General features: G+C 37.7%; 1 protein-coding gene across 3 annotated transcripts in view; it reads left to right on the top strand.

The window, feature by feature from the left end:
* The window catches only part of chinmo (Chronologically inappropriate morphogenesis), a 75,925-nt gene that overhangs the window by 35,362 nt on the left and 14,286 nt on the right, over positions 1-26,277 (top strand). For all 3 annotated transcript variants that reach the window (XM_031982790.2, XM_031982789.2, XM_031982788.1), the window contains exons 3-6: positions 10,914-11,134; positions 11,904-12,274; positions 13,027-13,274; positions 13,536-13,817. In XM_031982790.2, coding sequence (XP_031838650.1) covers positions 10,914-11,134; positions 11,904-12,274; positions 13,027-13,274; positions 13,536-13,817 — 1,122 coding nt within the window. The remainder of the gene's footprint in view (positions 1-10,913; positions 11,135-11,903; positions 12,275-13,026; positions 13,275-13,535; positions 13,818-26,277) is intronic.

The raw sequence follows: 26,277 nt of genomic DNA, 5'->3' as shown, positions 1-26,277 counted from the left end.
TTCTAACGAATGGTGCGAATAGATTTTTTTGGGACCTACAAGTGGGAAATGATAACGGTAAATATCAAAGTACCTTGAAACAACTGTCCTTTGTAGAGAAGAAGGTGGTAATTTGTCCCACCAGTTTTATATTTCTCTCGAAAATTTGATTCGTTACTTAAATTGCTTGGAATTTTTTCATAAAATGTAGGCAAACGAATAAGGTTACTTGTGACGAAAGGTGAAAGTAAAAGAATAATAATTTAAATGGATTTAATATATATTACGGAAATAAGTAATTTTTAGAGGTCCTACAAAAGTAAGGGTAAACAAATCACTTGAACGTTTCTATTGGCAATTCATTGGTTCATGTTATTATATTGTAATACATCAATAAGCAACTAATTGATATTGTCAATTGATTCTTTCCAAAATTTTTTCGTTATAAATGCATAGAAATCGGCAATTTTGATAGTAAATATAATCGTTAAATAACATGACTTCGTGGTAACTCAAATCCACTCTACAAATTATATAAGAAGTATTAAATATAGTTCTAAATCTCAATTTACATTTTCGTTCGAATTAAATAATTTATGCGCCTGTTACACAAACTTTTATCAGAAATTCAACAAATAAGAAAACTTAAACTATAATAACCAAGTAATAGTAACACATGCATACTTTTCTACATATTTTGAACAAAAGTTTCCTTCGATCATCTTAATTCTAAAACACTAGAAACAAGTGTTCACGATTTTGCAGAAAAATATCGAAATAACCAGTACCAAGACGAAAGTCTTCAACGAAAAAGAACTGAAATTAACACTAAATCTACCGCGACCGGTCAAATGACTGGTTTCAAAATTTCATTTAAAATTATGCATTTTCTTCCATCGTTTTAACTTTACATAAATTACTACATTATCCGATTAATCAGTTTTTCAATTTTTGTCTTTCTTTTTGTTTTCACTAAGAAAAATTTATTGTCTAACTTGTTTGTCTTTCTTTTGTAACTAATTATTATTAATAAGTAAGTATTAATCTAACCCTTTGCACTCGAAGATTCTTCATTAGACGTATTCAACATTCTATGACGAGATGTTTACCTTTATAACCAATTATTTGACTGGTTACGGTAGAAATAATTATTTATAAATTGCCGGTACGTTTAGTGTTAATCTCGATGATATTGGATTGAAAAGCATGATCGTCTGAAGTATCGGCGAACCGGGAATCTTGTCTCTAAAACATTGCGCCGCGTCGAGCGTGTGGAACTATGATTTCAAGGACTGGCGTTCGTTAGTATTACAAGGCAAACGCAGAGTTGCGAAAGCGGCCGCGTTGTTGATAGCGCTGTGCTGCTGTTATCAGATTATTAGAGTATTACGTACGATGTGGCAGCGGTGGTGCGATCGATAACATTATGCGTTGATTGTGTTTCGCGGCGTGCCTGGCCCCGATATCGAAGAAACGGACGACACGCGATCCAAAAAACGCGAATCAGCCCGGCGATATTCTGAAGCAAAATTCACGTTCGGATGCAGGTGCCCCCACGTGCTGATAATTCCGTCAAATCGGGAGAGTTTAATTATCGGGCCGGGCGAAGTAGGTCAATGACACAATTACACAACTCGTCGGGCTTACAGACGCGGCGCGTGCATTTACGGTCTTTGTTGGAACAGTCGCAATAACGTACAAACATCTCTCGAAATTGGCCGATATCTTTGTTGCCGTATAGATGTGGGTACAGTGGCCCACAAAAGTGTTCGAACGCTTTGTAGAAAATTGTCAGTACTTCGAACTTATAATTCAGTGACAGAAAATTGTACAACGATCGATCTAGGATGATTTTAAAGTGTGAGGCTCCTACATTCTTCTGTTCGTTTTTCTTTTTAAGATGTTTTTTACGCTATGCAGTTAATAGAAACCTGATGATCCTTTTCTTTTCGCGAATTGTAAAAGTTCAAATATTTGTTTGTATAACTAAATCTACCACGATTTTAAAGTTAATATTTTGTACTTATAATGACCTATCAAACATTGTTGCATTCTTTTTCGTCGAATTATTGAATTACGAATGTTACAGTTATATGACAAAAGTTTAAAGAATTTAAAAATTTCGTCGAGATTTTGTTATTTCTGGATGTAATAAAATATGGAACGTTCGGACATTTTTAAGAGTAACTGTATACAGGGGCTTTTCGTTTAATATCTCTTGATATCGGTCTCGAACGCGAACGAACTGAAGCGTTCGCTTGACGAGTTTCTTGCGACCTTCTTATTTGTCGCGTTTCAGTGTCAACGGTTCACCGTGACGTGATTATCGGATGTTTATGCGAATTCGCATTTTGTAAGCTTAGAAGTTACCACTTATTCCGCGTATATTGGATTCCTTAATGCGAGACGGTGGAAATTTATTGTTTTAATATTGAATTTCGGCACTTTTATAAGTTCGCTTGTGTAATACTTGTATTTAGGATTACAATATAACAATATATTTACTTTATTCTTTCTTAACATCTTACTTCCTCCGTTTTCAGTACATTTCATATACAAATAACATTGTAAAATAATCACTTGTCAGTTTAAAGGTATTATAATATTGAATACAAGCTACAAAAGTTAAAGTAAACAGATAAAGATTTATCGGCTGGCACGTGTTTAAAAAACTGCACTGAAAATTACACTGAACCTTTGGCATGATTTTTCATCACAAATTAGCAAACTCTGTAACAAAACGAGTAGCATTAAAATCTGTTATTTCAATGGTGTTCCAATTCTGATTCTCTATAGATCTGGATCGGTTCGAATCCTCAGTCGATGACTATTATTCTTTTTAACAATCTTTGCATTGTTCAGTTGTTTAGTTAACATGGCATTCTTTAACAATAAATTAACAAAATGTAAGTTCAAAATGATTGTGTCAATAAGGTCTGATTATGGATCCAGTGGACCCAGACGTGATCATCTGCACAGTCGCTGAAATCGCCGATACTACGTGGATTAACCCTGTGCACTCCTATGTCGAAGGTGACTCGACATCAGATTTATTCAAATATGTTCTTCTCTGTGAAGACAATTTTAAATTGAATCGAAATACTCTCCTGACAAAAATATTTAATAGTATCAGTAAATATCATTGTTTACACTGTTTCCTATCAACTAACTGTTTGTCGAAATACATTTTAAATCAGACACATAAAATAATACAAAGTGATTGAAAAGAATATGTAAAAGAAACTTGTAATAGGAAGGGTTAATACCTAAAATGGAAAGCTGTAAATGATTAATACAATCATTCCAACACTGTTCTTCTTTCACTAAGATGTAAAACTGAAATATGAACAAAATTCACTTTTCCATGGAAAGAGTTTTCAAAAATTCAACACTAGGTTTACAGACATTTATCATACAATTTATTCTATTGGTCTTACAAAAATTGAAGTTTGTTTATTTAGATTTTCAAAATCAAAATTTTTGAAGATAGACAATTAAAATACACAGTTGTGTTATTGCAGCAATCAAAATCGACGTAAACGTTTGTTGAATAATATTTATTAAATTCAATATGTGCCAGATTAACGTGGTTCCATAAATCTACTGTTTAACAACTCTCGTCTATAAAGGGCTAAATCGTTTTAAATCACAGTGCAAGACACGTGCGGTTGCAGGCTGCGCGACCGCGGTGGCGCGCACCGATTTCTCGGAAGTAGTTTCAAAGCTCACGGTCAGCCCCCACCCGTTGCCCCACGTGTGTCGATTTTCGCGCGTCTGTTCTCCCGTCACTCGTGCGTTCCCGTCCTCCTCTTGCCCCCCGAAAAAATGATCGTCATCGTGCAGCGGAGCTCCGGCATGTGCGAGCTTATCGACCTTGGTCCCACGCGGCCATTGGCCGGGACCAAAGGAAGCCGCCGGTGACGATTGGCCTGTGCTCTCGCTCTTCTATCTTTCGCTCTTGCCAGACCCGGGCAAAGCGTAATCTGATTACTAGACTGCGGATTTTTATGCATTCATACAAAATTCCGGAGTACAATATTGAAAGAAACACGTAAAATATTTAAAACGCAGTGTTTCTTACAATATTCGTCAGGAAAAACCATTTTCTATCCTAATTCTTCTAATAACATTCCTAAAAATTTGATTTTGCATGAAGATCTAATGATTTTACATTAAGACTAAGTAATGATTGAAATCCAACTTCTTATTCGATTACAAGCTGTCATTTTTAACTACTAATTGACTATTAACTCTTGAACCATGATTTTTTTCACAACTATTCTCAATAGAACTACTTTATTGTTTGTAATTGTTGGAAAAGGGGAAACAAATTCTACTCTTATTCTATGTTTATATTCACTCTGAAGCGCCAGAATTGATAATAGCAAAATAATATTTAATTTGGATTTGAAAGCATTTAGTGACATTCATGTTTGTCTCATTCTATTTACAACCTTAGCACGATATAGAGTCTGTCACGATATTGTATGGCAAGGGTTGAGATTCCCTGAAATTACTTCAATTTCAGTAGTAAATTAATAACAATTGACGATTGGAAAAGATAATTTATAGTTGAATCAACTGTTATGTTTGAATCATCGTCGGTAATATCTAATCAGATTACGTTTTACCGAATTCTGGCTGTGTACCGCGATAGCTGGATGCCTGCGGCTCGCGGCGGTTCCTCGTGGCGGCCACGTACCGCACGAGGAACTGGCGCTAAAAATTTTCGGCACTGAGGGGAATTAGGCAAAGCCCGCGAGAGATCTCTGCATCGGCGACCTTGTTCGGCCGTTGACCCTCGATCTCTCGCTTACCCGGTTGCTGTTTTTCGTCTTTGGATTGAATTAGGCTGCTTATCTGCGAGGCCTCGTGTCTAGTATTACCCACGTGCAATCTGGGAGATGGGTGAGAATCTGTTTTCTGGATCATTTAATCTCTCGCGCTGCAAATTAATTGAAAGACTCGGCAAAGTCTTGCGCGAAGAATTTTGTTCTTACCTATTTCAGCAGATACGTACAGTAATTTTATTTATTAACAGTAACCATACCGCGGACCGATCAAATGACCGGTTTGAAGGTTTAATTAAAAATTCTGTGTTTCCTTTCGTTTATTTAACTTCGTCAACTCATATATTATCCGATTAATCAGTCTTTCAATTTTTGTCTTTCCTTCTGTTTGTATTTCCACTAACAAGGGAAATTATCGAATCCAGAAATTTAAAAAATTATAAAACTTTGCGGGCAAGTAGGGTAAGTTAGACCTAATACATTGCAATTTTTTTCGTGTCGAATTTCACTTTGAAGGGGGAAATTTGTATAGAATCTAGTATGTGTGTATTGCAACAAGACTATCGATGCGTATAAAATGTCATTGGCAGTTTTGGAACAAAAACATCTAGACGTACCTGGTACATCTTTCCAGCGTAAGAGGTTAAGAATTCCAATCGAGGAAAATTCTTAGGCAGATTTCTCATTGGTCAGAACCGAATGGATTAGAGAAAATGTTTAATGGGATATTGGGAATATTTATGTTGTTTAATAATTGTTTGATATTGTACGCCTTTGTTTGGTTTTGTTTGTTAAGTATTTTTTTGAAAAGTTTTTAGATTACGATGATATTTCGTGGTAGATATTCATATAGATCTTGAAAGAAGTAGTTTACAGATAAGAATAAAAAAGTACAACTACATTCAAAAGTTTCTTTTACACATGTAATTTTACATTATTAAGTAAATTTTATTGAGATTTATATAATTGTAACAGTTTTATAATTTTTGCAACATTTTCAAAGTATTAAAATTAAATTGAAAATGAAAAAACAGTAAAACTCTATCTGTTTTTGTCTTCGTTAATGTAGATTTATCCACTTGATTGCAATAATAGGTACTCCTGATGTCTGAACGTAACCTGAATTAATTAAACAACTGTTAATTATCAAATAGCCATTAATAGGTATTGGGTCAGGAAAGGTATAAGGATGTGAATGTGTGCCATTTCCGGGTTCTATGTACAGTACGTTAGACGTGCCTGGAGTAATAGAATCATTGTACGGAATAGAATAGAAAACGATGACCATCATAGGAAACTGAAAACCCTAGTCCATAAAATTTTTCGCCAGCTGGCCTGAAGCATGAATAGATTGTCCTAATGAGTGCATTGAGTATCATAAATTAATTTAGGGTTCTAGGGTTAATGAGTTTTGTTAGAATCCTTCCTTTTCATTGTATTCAACGATGTTCCGGAATATTCGATTCAGATCGCAGATATTGCATGCGTTCAGTGGAACCTTGATTGAATTAACATTTTTTCATTGTACTAAAATATCTTCTCACGATAGCAGAATTTGATTATAATCGTTTACCATCGAATCACAAGTCACTTTTGTCATTTCATGACAATTTATTATCCATTACTTGCAAAAGTAAAGTACATATTAACTTATTACTTAAGATAACTTAATACATATACTAAATGACTAATATACATGAAAAATATGTAAATCTACATAGCGAGAGAGTAAATTTGTAAAACAGGAAGTTTACACCAAAATTAAGTTTCTTCACTTATAAAAATGATAAAACGTCAAGAAATTTGAATTGGTTGAAAGAATCATAGCATTCAACATGAGAAAGAAGTTAGAAAATAAATTATAGAATCTCAGAAATATCCTTTCTTTTCTTTATTAAAAAAACAAACAATGTTTTGCTGAGTTAAAGTTTCGCTAAGCTGCTTGTTGCGAATTGTTTCGTTTCGAGTATCAATATGATATAATGTAGTCGATTATTATTATCGCGTGATCTACATGTGCTATTAATAAGAGTGATTAAAAACTTTATAAAAATGTTCCGCGATAAAGACGCTCTAACGATAGCGTAAAATATCGGTATATAAACAATGAGAGCCGGCTGTGTATTATCGGTTTAGTTGGTTCATTCAGCTGGATCCCCGCAGTTGCCCAATGACTGGATCGCGCCGTGTATTCCTCCATCGCAAATTCATCGCCTTACGGATTACGTAATCCATCTATCGATAGATCTCTTTTTTGTTTTGCAACGTGACTTACTATAAAATTGTATACTGCATATCGGGACTTAATGAAACTATTCTAATTCACCGGTATACGCAATATATAAATTTTATCAAAAAAGACAGCTCAATTCAAATGTTCTTAGTTTTTAATTTCTATATTATGAATTTAGTTTCTCTATGAAAAACCGAACTGACTTATAACTTCGGTTACTGATACCATTCAATGTTTGTAAATAAAATTTATTTAAAGATGGAGACTGGTCGATCGTCTTTTCTTAGTTCCTAGTCGTCTAGATCTAAACGAAGACTAGTCCTGTTCAAATATCTCGGCAATTTAACTTCATATAACGTTAAAGTGTAATAAATTCATAAAAGCAGTAAATACACAAGAAATATAAGATTGAACTCTAACATCGTTTACACATTAATATCGTTTATTTTGACAGATAGGTCCATTATTGTTAGAATTAAGGAATTTCCATGGGACAATGGTTCTCCAACGGAACTGTGTAAAATGCAACAAACAACGCAGAAAGAGATCAAATTATAATAAAGTAAATATCTCGAATGGAAATTTATAGAGTGATTGCGTCATTTTGTAACGGCCGTGAGGACACGTTCGTCATTTTTTCGAGAATCACGTAACCGTGATACATCCGCGTATTGTTCTTGTTGCGCCGGGATACGGAAAGGATGCGAGAATGCCACACACGTTTCCGGGTCCTGGGATACGAGCCGCTGGCATAAGCGGTGGCATAAGCCGCGGCCACTGTACGCAAAACGCCCATACACCCACACGTGACTGGGTCGTTGGCCCCTGCACACCACGTCTAGGATGTATATTTGGCTCGTATACCTGTAACGATACGCACCACGCTATATTTGGCAGCTTGCAGATACTCGAATCTTTTTATTTCTCTATTATTCGTTGACAATTAAACAGCTCGCAGCTGGGAGGCTGAAATTTCAGTTTCACTTGTTCTTAATCGATTAAAACAACGAACTTGTCAAAGTATTATTTTAATATATTATTAAAAAGAGAATGATAATCGAAAAATGTATATTTCCTCACAAGTAAGTAGTAGTTATCGAGTCGATGAAATTTTATTTCTATTTTTGAAGAATTTTCCAAATCCGCCAATAAAATTAATATTTTCATTCTTGCTTTGTTATTCGAATAGACTGAAAATTATATTTTCTTTTATTGTAATTTTCTTTTGATATTATAGAAAAATTCAGAATCTTCCGGGTTTGAAATGTACTTCGAGGCAGCATTGATTTTTAATTAATTACGGTTATAAGTATGTGTGAATTGTATTTTAAAATTAAACTTCCCTTCGTACTGAAGCAACAATAACAAAAAGACGTGTTTGTTATCGACGCTGCAGTGAATTCTCTGTTAAGTTCAGATAACGAAGGTTCTTCGGCATTTGCGTACACGTGGAGGCCTCCTCGGGAAGGGTTACCAGTTTCTTTTTTTCTACGAATCTTCGGAATATCAAGAAGCCTTGAAGAACTCGATACGCTTTAGTTAGGCGAGCCATTCCGAAAGGCAGGTGGTTTCGGCCACCTGGCCTAACGCTCCTTCGATGTCTTTTCTTTTTTTTTCCTCTTTTCTTGCTGCTTGATTTCCTTATTCGGTGGATATCGTGTTATTGCGTCTCTTCGCATCTTCCTCAATTCGTGCATAGCAGACTGGTGACAAGGTTTCTGAGGGGTTTGCCCGGTGTTTCGGGCGGTAATACGATAGACTCGTTTCCTCGTGTTACATCATATCTATTTAATTGCTTACTTGTTACGTATCAAAGATAATAGAGTCAATTATATAGCTTTAATTTATAAAAGTCGAATATTTTATCAGTTAATTATATTAACACTGTTTGTTTTGTACATGCGTCCTTGATTATTTAAAATATTCAAAGAATTGTTTGTATCATATCTGAAAAACAATAAGATAAATTATATAGTTTAAATCTATGAGAGTGGAATATTTTATTTCTTTTAAATTACTTTGAATGAATACTTGTAGAGCAATTACAACGTCGACAGTGCCGGTGACTTCAACGCTTGGTGAAGCGTGTAGTACCATAGCAACTGTGATATCATTTACCAATCCGTCCTTACGTGCGCGAATGTTCGCAAATTATCACCTTTGTTGTTACTTTCAAATTTAAAGTAAATATGCGTTGCATCTATAAATTAAATTAGCAAATTAATTACAATTATGAGTGACACTGGAATTGTATTAAACACTGAATTATTTAATAGAATTTATATAGATTGAGAGACAATTTAAAGGGACAATTTAGCGTCGACATTCACTAATGTTCCAGAACAATGCAATAAAAATCAAGCGCATACAATGCATCTTTAAATGAACCAACAGTTGACAACATGATCTTGCATAAATAGAGAAGTATATCATTTCATCTCTAATGTAAATACAGTTTAACATAAATCTCACTGTTTAACGCATTCCCTACTAATCTATTCCTGCAGTAATTTTCACAGTTACAATATTTAACTACAAAACATCCATTTCAACAAATACACAAAAAAGTATTTCAAAAACAATTCATCAATTTCTTAAGCCATACATGTACTTCCAACACAGGACGGTATCATCTAACGTGTTCACGTCCCCGTACCCGAACGACCCATCAAAGCGTTAACATTAAAAATTACGTCGATGCGTCTAACGAACTTCTATGCCGGTGCCGTATACGTGGAACGCGCGCATGATATCGTATTACGCGCACGTTACACACTTGCGCACGTGAATTGTAAATTACGGAAGATCGTGTCCGAAGATGACCTAGATATCCAACGGGCTGCAAGAAAGGGCATCGACGTCAAGCTGGCATGCCCGGGTTCTTTATGCCCTCCCGGAGAGGGAAATAGAGAACGAGCAGAAAAAAAGGGTTCGACGGTCACCACTTCCTTTGCACGCCAAAATTCCCGCGGTCCCCGGGGACCGATGAAAGCCGTGAGAAAAAAGAAGGGAACAGGGACGGAATAGAAACACACGTCCATGGAAAGTCGGGCGTTTCCCGTGAAAAACGCCCTGTACAATTCCACCGAATAATCGGCCGTACCACTTTCAGTATTAGGCTGTTTCGGGTCCACTGTTACACGTAATTGCCGCGGTGGACGGGGCACGTTTAACCCTTAATTACCGGTTGCCGCCCCATTCTTGGGCAATTTAATTACGGTAAAACTGAACTATATAGTCTTTAGGCAGCAACATTTGGGACGGGTTTTTTGCTGTTCCAGAAGTAGACCATGGTCGAGTATGCTTGTTATTATGACATTTTTTTGTTATTTTCATTCAGCTTATTGAAAGATATTTATTGTACATTTGACTAATGTATTATTGAATTTGTAATTGTTTTTTTATACGAAGGTTGCTTTGAAATTATTTTGAAGGTTACAAATCGGAACTTGATACTTTTTCTGATCAGGATGTATAAAATCAATACTTGAGATTTGATTATTTACATTAATAGAAGCGTAAGGAATCCCCTTTTTGTTTGGAACACTTCCGTCGTAAAATTACTTCGCTTTCTTTTGTTCGTTATATTTGTTAAGACACTCGAGTATTGCAAGAGTGATACTCGATTGGTAAAATTAAACTAAATATAAAGCAAGATATAAAGAATAAAAAATCGTGTATGAAACAATGAAGCAACTAAAATAGTATAAAATAGTATAAAAGGAAGACAAATTAAAGTAAAATAAATATTAAATGTATCATGCAAATGCATTTCTTAAATTTAATATAGTACAGATTAGAAAACCACGAAAACAGTTTCTCGTATGAAACGTACAGTCATTTCACAGCCGTCCCTGATCCACAATTTAGACGATCCAGCTAACGCGCCTCCATTTTCGCCTATGTTTCAGGAGTAACGTTCAAGGCACACAGGTTAATCCTCGCAGCATGCAGCAAGCACTTTCAAGAGCTCTTCGAAGGAATGCCTCCTTCTCCCGCGGGACTGATCGTTATTCTCGACGGGACGAGTGCCCACAATATGGCGTCCCTCCTCGAATTCATGTACCGTGGAGAGGTACACGTGTCCCAGGAATCCCTCAGCTCTTTCCTCAAAGCAGCCGAATGCCTTCAAGTATGCGACATATTCCTTCTTTTAAATAATTGCCCTACATAGCGGCCACGCGTGTTCAGAGGCGGTCCCGCGCGATGCATTCCACGGTGAACACCTAATTTTATTTTTGGTCGGCGATTAATGGTCAGGAGTTCCTGTTTCGAAGTACATATCCGTTGGGAACAGGATGGCGTCGATGCCCGCGCGATAATCCAGCTAAATTCCTCTTGGCCGCGGATATTACTCACTTTTCAAACGATGCTGCAGTAGACACAATGTCTCGCGCAGTATTGCAGCACTGCATTTTTTGCGTTATATCATGTACGAACCGTGACATTATGCATGTACAGAGAATATAAATGAATAACCTTCAAAACATATCCTTAGAAGATGACTTGACGTTTAGTTGGATGACACATAAGCAAAAAGAGTCTTTCGCTGCGTGTTGTGTCTGTAGCTACAATTGGTCACGCGCAACCATATCAACAACTAGCAAATTAGCATCGTAAATGAGATGAAAACTGACCAATCATAACTCGCATTCCTCAACCTACCGGTACTCAAACTACAAATCATCATTTCCATTCAAGACAATATTAGCTAAGCTTCAATCCCCAAACACGTGTCCATTAGATCATCGCCTGATCCTCTTTTCCCCTCATTCACGGTGTTCCTGCAACATAACCTATGCCTCGTATGTAACAAATCATTAAATTCTCGAAGACCTTCGGAAACAAGACCTTCCTTTCCGTTGTGCAATGCTTTCTGAGCTAGCGGTTGCGTTCCGCAGGTGAAGGGTCTGTCCATTGAGCACGAGAAGCTGGCGGTGGCTCAGAGGCACGCAGCGGAGAACAATAACGCGTCCACGGACACCGGGGGTGGAAACAGCACCAATGGTAGCGGCGGTAGCGAGAACGGCGGAGGAGTCGGTAGCAGCGTGAACAATAACGTGGGCAGTAGCGTCGGTAGCGGCGTGGGCGGCGGTATCGGCGGCGGCGTCGGCGAAGTGACCGACCTTAGCGAGGCGGGTGAGGCAACCATGGTGAGGAACACCATGAAGAGGACCCCCACGCCGGCACCGTCGCCCGCGCCGGCCTATCCCGTGCCCAGCCTCTATTCTACCTCTCACTATTACGAAAGCCCGTCGAAAAGGCTGATGAGGTAAGCCCTTTTACCTTACTGAAGGACCCGCGCGTGAAACTCTCGGAAACGAAATCGCGCCGGGAAACGCGCACTCGACCTTCCTACGTTCCAACGCTGAAATCGTGACCCTCGGAGACGTAATTAATCGAGGCTTCGATCAGGGACCATAGGTTTCAACTGTCTTAGAAGATCTTTTTGAGGATGATTGGCTGCTTAGGGAATCCGATGAGGCAAGGGAATTGCAAGAGATTTTTACGGCGTTATTCGTACAGATTTTGTAGGTTTTAAAGGTTGTCTGAGAATTTAGTCCGAAATCCCTTCAGGTTTTATTTATGATATTTTATCTTAATTACTTTTGGGAGTTTATATTTTGTTATTTATGTTATTATCCGTTTTGACAGTATGGAATAAAATAGATGTTATAGTTCTTTGCTATGTTTAAAAATCGGAGAGTTCATTGTAATATTTTAATCCTTTAGAAATGGTTCTTCTGTTAAGCATTGGTAGTTAGGGGTTATGGAAATTAATTAATTACCTTCTATCTTTAGACGTTCATTTCTGTTCTGTTATTATAAGAAGGTTATTAGCAACGATGATTCATTTCTTTTTATTCCAAAATTAAATTTTCAGTTTATTATATAAATATTGAGAACTGAGATTTTTTCACAAGTTGATATCCCATTGTTTCCCGCGGCGCAGTTATTTTTTTATATTCTTTTCTTCCTCTCGCTTACGTATCATGCGTTCTCCTATGGGGATGGTATTTTTAGATCGCCCAGCGATGTGGATACTCTAGGAAGGGCGAGCGTGTTACGTGATGGCACGGCTTTTCGGCCCGCATCTGCGCCACATCCGCTACTGCTCGAGAACCACTTTTATCAGCCGTTTACCCACCCCTCGGAGACACCCGCACACCCTCACACCGCGCCCCACACACCGACAGAATTGGAACAAGAACTGGAACGAGCGAGGTCCGAAGAACGTAGCAATTGCGATCTCAAGGAAAGCGTAGCCGAAGGTCAGTCCCAATCTCTTATAAACATTCTGGTATAATAACATATTACTGTAAATATAATTGAATGTTATTACGAAACATTTGAAAATAAATAGTGATTAGTAGATTGTAAATTTTATCATTTTCTTTTTGGTTCCGTATTTATTTATTGACTAACTATTTAATCTTCAACTGGTGAAGTGTGCTGTGAAAGACATAAACTATTATTCAATTATTTTTCTGTACATTTGTTGTTATGTTTTTGCTTTCTTACTTTTCGCGCAGATCTTCGAATAAAGCAAGAACCGGTGGCACTGAGCGATCGGGAGAGGGCAGACAAACTGGCGGAAAGATTGTCGGGCGAAGTTTATTCTGGGGGGAGGGGGTTCGATGGCAGTCATTATGGGCCGAACTCGGATCACCTTCAGCACGGTGCGCAAATGGGTGCCGCTATGGTGCCCTTGCCACCGGCTCATCCACCGACACCTGATCTCAGCCCTGCACCAACCACCCCGGCTATGTGGAACACGAAGATCAACAAGGCTGGCACTGTCTCCACTCCTGACGGTGAGTGTAATATTTCGTTAATATTTATTCAGTAATTTTAATGCTTCCACGTTTCGTTAGAAAAATAAAGGGAAGCAATTTCTAGGACACAGTAAGAAATTATTTCTTCGCTAAATAAAATATTGCACACTTGATTAAGAAACAGAACACTATATCGAGTGTAACACAGTACACAATTAACATTAATCAATCTTTTGAACGCAGACTATTTTATATGAAGCTGAATTCATCGAAATTATTTATTATTCAATCTTTTCGAATAATACCGTTAAAGACATTTAGGTAAAAGGTATTAAATCTAGTTGAATGACTATGAAGTAAATACTGCTAGATCAAAATTGAACTGTCATGAAATCTTACAATTCCATTGATTAATATTCCCCTAAATATATTTGTATTGATTATCTTATACATTAGACACGACAAAAATAATACAACATCGAAAGCCGACAAGAATTGAGTTAACGTACGGATTAAATTATGGGCCACGACTTGTAGTGGGCATTTCATGTCCCACGGGTCTGGCCTCCTAACGAGTCACAAATTCAATTTCAAGGATATTTTGAGTATGCATTTGAGGAAGGCTAGCCGCGGCGGCTCGTGAGGAGAGCGGTTCGTCGATTAGTGGAAGGGGTCGGGGCGTTGGGCACGAGTTGCAACATCAAGAAAGCTCCACGTGCAGCCGATGATGCAACGATTAGCCATGCATTTTGTAACATTAGATCCGGAGGGCCCTGCCTTCCGGCGACGCATTGGCCTAGATAGAGAACTTAACGTTCTTTCGACACCAACGTCCATTAAAATAATTATCGTAACCCCAGGATTATTATGTAATCCACCGATTTTACATCGAACACATTTTCGAGTGAGAAAATTTGATCGGATACATCGATCGAGAGTCGCTTCTGTAGATTTTTGTATATACAGAACACGATCGTGGAAGATATATGTTCGAAGATCGCTCGGCATGCGTTCACGTTTACACACGCAATCAACGCGTTCGCGATGAATCAAAACACACGTGGATCGTTCGCGGAAACTCCGGCAAACCCACGCAGCCGTGATTCTCGTTTCTGCAGGGTGTCTCGGAAGTAGATGATCAAGAACTGAAATACTTCGAACATGAGATACAGCTGTAGACACGTGTCAAAAACTAATTATAACGATCTTATATTACTCAGGATAAACAATCTCTTTATGATCAGTACTAATTAAATCATAGTTTATACAAATGAAAGTCTTCAAAGTCTTTCATAAAAGTGAGAATTAGAACATTATTTGTCTATATCATGATGTAGACATTCACTCGATTAGATTGTACGAAGACAATATAGATCTAACACAAGTTTCCTTGTGTCAGGGAACACTACTTTCAAGAACAACAGTTTTCCCGATCTTTCTACATTCATTTAACCTTAAAATCGCCGAACAGTTAAACCGATGTTTTTCAACTTCCTTATAGAAACTACAACACTGAAATTGTTAAGGTTTCAATGAACTTGTATCATAGATGACGTATAACCTACTCTACTACTTTAACAATTCCACAAGAAGCATTTTTTCAGCAATCGTCCTAAGAAATGAGAACTGGATCACTTTGATCCATCTATCCATACAGTTCTAGTGCCAATAAATTAAATAAAAAGGCATTGAGTGGGTACAAGATGCGTGCGTAACATTATTGTTTACGATATCAGGAGAAAGGTCGTCGTCTCACAGACGACCAGTTGGTGATCTAGGGTTATTTTTTACCTGTCCATCGGATGCTCGGTTGGCCGGTCGGACTAACGCGCGGAAAGAGAGCATCGCCGTCGACGGCGCGGCGTTGGACAAGATTTACGGGCGGTCGTCGCTGGTCGACGTCCACCCGGGGGACACGTTCCGTTGTGCCTTACGACAGAACGCGCCGCCTCGCCTCCTCGCCTTGCCTTCACGGTGCCGAGAACAAAGTGTACAAAGAGGCGAGGCGATGCAGGCGGCCGCGGTGCAGCCACTGGGAACATCTTTTGCTCCGGCGAGCAAATCACCGGGCGTGACGCCGCCACGACGACGCCACGTAAAACGGGTCCCGGTGGGGTAGCTAAAACCACGGTCAGTCTAAACCGCCCCGGACAACGCCACGGACCGTGTCCCGTGCAGGACGGTACGACCGCCGCGGATGTATCACGCTTTTAACCACTTTTTAATCGGTGCTATGATGAGCGGCCAGCCGCGGTGCTGGTAAAGAAAGAAGCGAACCGGCAACTAATGCAACCGGTTATTGACATTAACCGTGCAAAGAGCTTGAAAAGGGAAAAGGAGAGAGGCTCGGGAGAAAGGGCGGGCGGGTGGACAGGGTCGACCGTGTGTCCACGGAAGAGGAAAAGACCAAGGAAGCCGAAAGAGAAAGGCTTTTTTGGTGGCGAGCGGCCGTTTTGCAAGCGGACGATCTCGGTCGAATTGTCACAGAACGCAGAGCTGGCTGCTGATAGTACACTGTTCCTAGATTTTTTGATTATGCGGTGAAAATATTGTTATGTTTCGTTTGTTTTCACTTGGTTGCTGGAAGGCAGGTTTTTGTTAGGATATACGGGCACTATTGAATCAGTGGGCGTCAGAATACTATAAAGTTGAAATTATTTTCTCAACGGAACAGACGCTCATAAGTCGGGATCCTTCGTAGCGATTGCTCTTTTAATCTTCTCGTATCCTATAGACCTAAGAAAATTCGGTTCGTTCGGATGTGTCACTGAGAACCTCTTAAATTTTATAGGACAAAATGATGTTAACCAAGCTTGGGTGATGTGGTAGTAAAAGCAATAATGAAGGGTTCATTGCGTTTTGAATGTGTTAGTAAAGGCAATTTTCTTTAGAATGAATTATTTTAAGTTTGTGCAATCTCATTAGATTCCTTCTTTGCATAGTTTGAGGTGTGAAGATCTGATTTATTTAGTCATCGAAGCAGATAAGCGTAAGGTTTTTTTTTTTCTTTAAATGAGCGCGACTGCAGTTACGTCAATACTTTTCGATGGTTTCCTTTAAGAACGCAATGACTTTCTCTTAGCGTTTGGGAACACGTCCTTCTTTCGTCGTCGGCTTTCACGGGACCACCTGATTCCTTCTCGTTCGGGTCCGTTGGATGCTGAGACGATAGATGGAATTCGGTTAGATGGGTTTGGGTTCGACTTGATTCAGTGATTATTCGCCGCATGAATATTGATAGTACGGGTAAAAAGTGAAATGTGACACGATGGCTTTTTGATTTTTTTCTTATGTCCATCGAAAATGGAAAAGAATACTAGAGAAATTGAAATATATTACCGTTTTAAGTGTAGTAGAAATATCTATTCATCAGAGTTGTGAATTTCAACGTTATTTATCCACTTTCTATTCATCGTGCGGTGAGAGCTGAATGAGAATAGCTTGGAATTGAGACATTTGAATTGAATCAAGTGTAATACCAAAGAAATTGAATTAATCCGCAATTAAGAAATATGACTGTCTCAATAAGAAGGAAGCAAACTCCAAAGATCATTACATCTTTGAGTCCAAAGTTGAGAATCCTCAAATTCTAGAATTGTTACTTTAGTATCTTCAAACTCTAAAGCCTAAGTCCAGGGATTCTCAAATTAGGGTTTTTAAATTTGCAAGTCCGCAGTTTTGAACCCCCTGAAATACAGATACTCAAATTATAACCTTTCAGTTCAAAGGTTCTTAGACCTCAGTTCTGGACGCTGTAAATTCTCAGACTCCAACCTCCAAGGTCTTAAACTGTCAGTCCAAATTCGATTAAAATCTTTCGATGAGTATCGACATGACAGACGCGACAGACAATCATATGTACACTTTTGCTTCAAGTCTATTTCTATCAGAAAAGTTATATACTATCACTATTTTATTCGAGATAATGTATTACTGATAGTGCACCGAATGACGGTTCATTGTTAAATATGTGAATATAATTTTGTACAAAAATTAAGTCTGAAGGAGTCAAAGAGGATAAGAAATCTCCATTTAGAGAACAGCGAAAAATATTACAGTTACAGATACGAATTATAATTGATCGTCTGTGTTGTCATTAGAAGAAACTATTTTTAAATGTTGTAGAATAGCCGAGCCAGGCGGTCGTTGTTCGAAGAACAGACACGCTATGATATTGAATTATAAATGGAGAAGGGAGAAGTTGCAGTCGCGTGGCGGTGCACCGCGTGACCATGTCTCCTTCCTAATCTTGCCAGTCCTCGTCCCGGGACTCGAGGCAGACTGCAATTTCGCGCACGTGCCTCGTAAAAGTTTCATTGAGGCGTGCACGCGTCACGACGCCGGAAACTCGCTTAGGTACACTGGCACTGCTTAAACATTAATTTATTGTTCCCGACTATTAATTCCACATGGAGGATCGTCTGCACGTCAGCTCAACCGTTTTCATACTCCAAGAATATTCGATCCACGAAATCGACTTTTCGTCGGTACACTTTTGTATTTGACTACCTAATCAGTGAATTTCGATGATTTTTACCGAGAATATGCTGTTTTTTATAAGGTCACATTAAAAAGCATTTTCCCCTGTTAATTGAATACTAATTGCCTGTTTAATATGAACATTATACGACTGATCGATGGTGTTATTCTTGTTTCTCGTGTCCACGGTAATATATTGTTTTTGTTGAAATATGGAATTACATTCTATCTGGTTCTAGCTATCGTATTCTACTTTAATCTCTTATTTTGTAACGTCGAGATAAACTTGTGCTGGAAACTTCGAAATAAACCGAATGAACATAAATCTTGTTCAGTTTATAGAAATTAAAGAAAAATATTAATTTCTGTTATTAATTAATTACGATAAATTTGTTCTTTGAATAAATATATATTTTTTTTTGTTGGAAAATATTTAAAAATTTAGTTTTGTTTATGTGTGCCTATAAGGAAAAATGAGGTAGCAAGAGATTAGTGCATAATAGTATTAGTTATAATGATTTCTAATACAAATTGAGATGATACTTTCTATGTTAATAATGTATTAAGTATGTTTAATACGGATTATATTTTGTCTGATCATAAAGGAAACATTCTACTTCAATCTATACCAATGGGAGCTACCAACGTGTGAAAGTTTATGCGAACATTAACACAAAAGATGTTAATATTCTAAATATGCAATCTAGAAATTATTAAACTACCGATTCTTCACATTTCGGGTATATCCTATATATATATTGATATATATATATTGATATATACTAAGTAAACATGTTTAAAATACAATGGAATCCGCATGAACAGTACGACTAATTACATTCGTGTACATCCTTTCGCCATCCCTGGTTTGTTTGCACATTCCATTATCGTCGAATCTGTCGTTTAGAATGTAAAATTTCTCCGGCAAATTAAACCTTGACATCGTTCCGAACACTTCACGAATTTTCACTAAATGCGTTTGATAAGCTTTGAAATGGACGAATGCATAATTTGAAGTCTTTTGATTTACAAATTCTCGTTAAAATAACAATAAACAGATGCCATAACATATTCATAATTACTGTACAGATAAATAATTACTGTGAACGAATTACCGTGGCTTCCTGCTTGCATGCAAATTAAAATTTCCACGAAACATTTCAAAAAGTAGAAGTCATAAGAAATTTAAATTTACAAAATTGGTGTGTATCATTTGGAAACGAAATAAAATTATATTGATTTCAAAAAGTCCAAAGTTCAAAATCTGATTATTAATAATCATGACGCATTCGTAATAATTCTATTATTCTACAATTGCATTTAATGCACGTACCAATTCATTGATTACACAAAGAGATTCTTTCCAGCGATATTAACCGATTTCCTGCCAAATTTACTTTTCACCACTTTTTTTGACAAAATAATATTTTAATGTTTAAAATACATTAAAAATTTTTGAAATTTCCAAAGAAACAAATAAGAAATATAATTTTCATTAATTTCTTGAATAAGCCCAATTTGGGGATGACGCTACATGCAATGTCATTTAATATGTGCTAACAATTCCGTTACTTAGAGATCACACAGGGTAACAGATTAATCCTGTGTCTTTCCATCGAATTCGCTGGATTTCACCTTTGCATTCAGAAATACTTTCTGAAAATCGAAACGGATGTCCACGGAGCAACAGTTCTTTGGAATTAATTTTTGGAATTCTCTGGTAGCGGGAAGCTTTGCGGATCACGTGCGAATCAGGAAGGTCCAAGAATACCTAACACCACTCGATTTAGGTCACGGGTTCTTAGAAACGATTAGTTCTTCTCGGTTCTCGCAACGCGCTAGCCACGAAACCGGGTTTAACCTTCCGCCGCTGGAAACCATTGCACAATGCAGCAACAACGTGGAGTCCTTGCTTGGCACATAACATCTTGACCGCCAAACCTTATAACACTATCCTCGTGTCGTGTCCAAGCCAACAAACAGAATATAAAGAATTCTTTTATCACGCCATATATTAATATTCTTCTCCGTTTAAACATGTTTCCTTCAAGGATCCGACACGCAGAATGCGTTCATGAATATCATCACATTAATTGAATAGGTATGTTAAAAATTTTTCAAGAGATTCTTCTTTGAAATGAGCCTTCAAAAATCGTCAGAAGCAGTCATTGTTACACCAAACTTTGCGTTCACAGTTAATAAATATGTCTCCTATCATCGAATAATTATTTATTCTTCATATTCTCCAATTACAACAGCAATAAATCATTTCTACATCTTTCTGTAACTTTTACGAAACGCAACATTCTATACCCTTCTTTCAGACTCTCATTCACTTCGAAGTCACCGTGTATCTGTGCATCTATGATTTACATCCAAGAACTTTTCATTTGTCATTAACAACATTTTTGTTTTATATGTAGCGTCAATGGTTGCTTCGTCCTAAAATAAAAGGGTAGACCAAAATTTTCTAAAACTGGCGAATCTTATTCAAAGAAATTCTTATTTCTCGGACTGTTCATTCGTTAATGAATGAACTGTCTTTAACGTTCTTGTTCTTTATCCGACCGAAATTTTATTTGTCACACTAGAACTACTAAATGGGTCCAATTGACCCATTCCTAAATTCTCCTTTCCCAATTATTAAAAAGATAACAGATGATCCTCTGCGAAATTACTAAAGAAATTGATTTAGTAATAAGCAAACCGAATCGTAAGTCAATTGAAATCTCGATAGCCGCATTCTTAGAGTTCCTATAGAAAAATTTAAAAATGTCTGATTTCACTGCTCGGTAGTTCTAATGTTAATATTCTGAGTGAATCTAACGCGTTCGATGGCGACGAGATTTTTCGTAAACCCGTGAGGAAATATCGGGCGCGTTCCCTCGCCGCGATAAGACAGAGGAGGCTCTGAATGAGTTATGGGTATAAAGCGGCTGGATGTTTTTTCAAGAGAGGATGCGAAAGGCTGGTTCCACGGTCTATGTATGTCATGGCCAAAGCGGCAACCAGTGTGTTTTAGAAACTGTTAGAAAAGTTCGGTTGACCCGCGTTCCCGCGTTGCAAATTATTGTCGGACGAGAAAAGATTCGTTCGGCGCTCGCCTACTTTCATAGCGTCCCGAACCCGACCAGTTTCTCGGGAATTCGTGAAACTTTCTGTCCCCTTTTTGAAAACGTCGCGTTTGTGTTAGAAGTAATTACGGATTTTTTATTTTTTATCGTGAAGAATAAAGGAATGCAGCATTCCGTTGAAAAGAAGGAATTACATTGAAATCATAAACAAATTTTCGTTTGAAAGTTTTTTGTGCATAATATTTAATGTCGGATTTATAGACTCATAGATTTATCATTTTATATTTCTTTAACTATGCCCTCACTTTCTGTTTACCTTATTTTTAATATCTATGGTATTAGTATTTATTAAAAAGATTCCAATATCGTCCTTTTCTCTTTATTAGCAATGGATTTCTATTATAAAAATATTGCTTGAGTCTTAAAAAAGAAATGATAATGTGCTGACTGGTCTAGTGAACAAGGGGAATAAAGCAATGTTTCATAGCCCAATTCCTTCGGCTTCTGAAGTGTCAGCTGTGATACACGTGGGCGTGTGTATGGTATAGGAGAAACGAATCTTTTCGATTGACTCTCTAAAATTGATTGTTTATAATCGCATTATAATAAGTAAATAGCATTTGCTGTTCATCATAACATTTTGTTAATATAAATTCGATTTGAAAAGAAAATACTTTAGAGTTTCATTCTCTTAGAAACCAGTATGTATTCAGCAATTGTACCTTTATCGAATTCGTGATTAATATTTCGAGCAGTTATTGCTCTTTTACGTCCCAGTTTAGATTCATACAAACAAATCGTACAGAGTTGCTTCGTTACCACTGTCGTATCGGCAAGATAAACTGGTGACAAATAAGCGTAAAAAAATGAAAGCTGAACCATTAAACTCTAGTTTAGACATCTACGTTTAAAAATGATACATTATATGAATGAAAGATTTGTGTTGCAACAAAGCACTAAATGTTGAACTACTAAAAACCATAATTTATGCCCTGCTAACGTAATATTTATTCGTAGCATTAATCTATTACGAAATATTTAACTGCTCTTTACAACTCGAACACACTGTGAACACAAACATATATATAAAGAAAAAAAGTAAATTATTTATCTACGGAATGACTCGGTTAATATACAACGCCTTCTTTTACTTGATGTATAAATCGTGAATTTCAAACGAACGCCCCGACTTCGCCAGAAATACGACAGAAATCCGACGTGACAGTCATCCCCAGGACTTTTATTGATCGACAGAACATGGTAGTGTACAAAAGAATCGCACTAACCCAAATCAAAGACGTATTATGTACTTGACTCGAAGTTAGTCGGGATTAATTGAATTATCTTGTAAGTAAATTACACAAAACCTTTCTTTTCCATCGAAAACGACCGCGCCAAAAGATTGCAACATTACCCAGTGATAGATGTGTATTTTACTGTTGTTTTCCAATTCTTCTGAAACTAGAGTACTAAGTTATTCTTTATATGACAAATTGTTTGATTGGCGACGTCAAATCTTCATATCTAAAACGCAAAGTTACTAGTCAACCACTATAATCATTTCTTAAAGAATTATCTGTATATTTTCAGTAATCATAAAAGAAGAAGTCAGGAATGAATCATTTTGACCTATCTGATAATTCCAGCGTCAACCCTTTAAGTCCCAAATAAAAACTTTTAGGAAAAATACATTTATTTTCACAGTATACGTTAACCAACAGTTTTCAATCAAAATAAATATTTTCCTGAAAAATGCTATTCCAACTGTCCAAAAAAGAGATGTTTATTACAATATCGATTTAGTACTTGTGGCTTCCCAGCTAGTCCACTGGTTCGTATTTTACTGATATTGAAATACGTGGTTTTAAGGCGAGCGCAGGATCTGCAACGACTGCACGCGTATCGCTCGCAGGAAGTAGCCCAACCGCTAAGAACGCGGGGGGGGGGGGGGGGTTAATCGTTCGATTGGCCGGTGATAACGCGTAATCTCTCGGCCGGCGGTATCTGCGCGACGATCGAGCCGAATAGCGGATTTCTCGTAGTATTTTTCCTTATTCACGCGCATGACTGGAACTGCACGGTATTGTTCGTACGCACGCAAGAACCGTGCGCGCACGGTCACAGATATATATACACGCGTGACACGCGCACGCACACACACACACACACACACAAAAGCGCTGACAGTTAACCGTTATAACCGCTGATAGGATGACGAGTGGGTCTCGTGCAGCAGCGAATTCGGGTCACGAAATATTTCGTGATAACACCGTCAGAGGGTCTGTCGTACGAGCACGGCTGATAAACGACGTTATATCTTCGAACGCGAACGCGAACGCCATTGCAAGCAACCCGGCCGCTTTCGAAGAAACTGCTGGCCCGTTGTGAGTTCAGCTGAATTTAACCCTTCAGTGATTCGAAGTGTACCTGATTTTTCGCTTTAACTTTGTTCGATTCGATTGTAGTTTAATGTTATATTTTATTCTTCTGTTTGGGAACGGAGTTGCATTTATAGGTGGTATAATTCTAATACTACGAATAATTATAGTAATAAAATAAGTAACCGTTGGAAGGGGATTGGATGAAGTGGTCGGTAAGATTAAGATATGAATGATTTGTTGTGGTTTTCGTTTGGAAAGATGTTGAACTTCTTTAAAAAGCAATTATTTTGGACTGCCAATAAATTTGTTTTTTATACTGTTTCTTTGTTTATATTTTACTTATGAAAGAATTTTGCGAATCGCAAGAGATTGAAAAGGACGTTGTACGATGCAGAAAGAATGGTGCGAAGCGAAGGACCAAACACGTTTTTTTAAATGATATTATACAATTTTTAATACAATAGTCGACGATATGAAGATTGAACGATTTATTCAATTTATACACGTGTAACATTGCGCAATCTTAAGTTCCTAGATACTAATTATCAGTTAAGTACAAGTACGTAATTGTGTGTTTTGCCCAGAAATAGCTTAAGTTATCCAGTAAATCGCTAATAGAAATGAAACTTCTATGTATATATCTGATACACAGATATGTTCATTTCGCGATTTAACGAAATTGTTTTCGCGCCCACTTTATGCCTTAACGAACTAAACTCTGAAGTATGCAATGCTTTCTAGAGCAACTTCATGTCGACTAATAATGTAAAATTCTATGGACCGATTTAGATGGCCTTCGGACATTGACAATGAGAAATTATTAGCCCCAATAATCATCTTTCAGTACGACGAGTATCTAAGGCTATCTAGGAGCTGTTGAGCGCTATTGGCAAAAATTATTGCCTCGATTCGCATCTGGTCATCTCCGTCTCTAAATCCCCGAACAATAACTAAATACAAACAATCAAACTATACATTACATATTAAACAATTAACGCTAGGAAACTTACACCTTGTTCCCAATAAAAGACCAAACAAAAACGAATCACATCGACGATTATTATGTTCAATTCCAAATGAACACCTCGAATTCAACTCGTTATTACAATACAAATCGTTGACGTAGCAAACTTTCTGTTTGATCTTCGATTCCCGCGGATCGTCCGACACGGAAAGTCGAATTTGCATAAAGATCCACGATGCCCGCAAGTTTGGAACCTTAATCTTCCAATTACTTTATCGCGGTCTTCATTGATCGTGTCCTTGAAAACGAACGGGAGATTTAGATTAAGCCCCCTTCTAGGTCCCTTATCACGCGCACGAAATTATTCATACCGGCCGAGTCCGCGTTTTCAGCGAAGGAACAATTTTCATTTTTATTATTCGAGAGCCACCGGCGGCTATCACAAAACAACCGGAATACATACCCGACCCCTCTGCAAGCTTTATTACTATGCTTCTCGCTCTGACAAGTACGAATAAAACAACAGGCCGGCGTGCTAGCCCCGGCGCTACCCTCCTACGCACAATGCGTAACCCTATCTTCGCTGGAAATACTCAACCCTCATTCCTACCCTTGCTCCTGCAACGGCTCGTCCTCCCCTTTCCCGTATCTGTCTCTTTCGCGCGATCCCTCCCGTTCCTGGACCAGAATCTCCTACGCCCGGATCAGCGCTGCCGTATTTTCCGTCGAACTTACACGAATGAAGACATTTTTCAATTTTAACACTAAAACTACCGGACGGGCCAAAATGACCCATTCCGGATTTCTTCATTTTGCAATTATTGAAAAGACGAGATGTTTTTCTGAGAAATTATTAAAGAAATTGATTTGGCAACACGCGAACTGAATTATAAATCAATTAAAGTCTCAGCAGATTCTCTGTTGATTTTTCTATAGGGAAATTTCAAAAAGTCAGTTTAACTGATCGGTAGTTGTAGTGTTAAGTGACGGTAGAAATAGCTTGTTCCATCCTAATTAATTGTTTTGCTGTAAGTTTCAAGGGAGAATGGGAATAGTCACATCGCAGTGAATAAATGATTCTTGTTTTTCGAATCTAAATAGATCGAAATAACATGTCCACAAAACAGAGATACTTTTATGGAAAGAAATGCATGAAATATACTAGAATGCCACCGGCGTTTGGCTGATGTCGGTGCAAGAAGTGCTGGCCGGTTCTCTGTCGAAGTAAAAAGAACTAGCCCGCGTGACATTGTGCAATGTTCGGAAAACAGCCACGAGGTAGCGGCAGTTGCTCGCGAACGGCTACGAATATTTTCGTGGTAGAGGGTAGATCGAATTGGGCGACGGCCAGGCGTGGGTGCAAATTTACTGCAGCACACGCGGTTCTGCGATGGCGTATTCGCGCGCGACCAGCACCCGCGATAGACGAGAAACACGAAAGAGAAATTCGATAGAGAATCATTTAACTACAGGCTTCCTTCAACACGCTTAACTCCCAATGAGAACGAAAGTCTGAAGTCATCAACTTGAAGTCTCAGAAAGTTAATACAGTAAAATTTATATGTAATATGTTTATACGTATTTTCTTATTAAATTATCTT

Source organism: Nomia melanderi, chromosome 10, assembly GCF_051020985.1.
Source record: "Nomia melanderi isolate GNS246 chromosome 10, iyNomMela1, whole genome shotgun sequence".
Taxonomy (NCBI): Eukaryota; Metazoa; Arthropoda; class Insecta; order Hymenoptera; family Halictidae; genus Nomia; species Nomia melanderi.
This window is presented reverse-complemented; position numbering and strand designations above follow the sequence as displayed.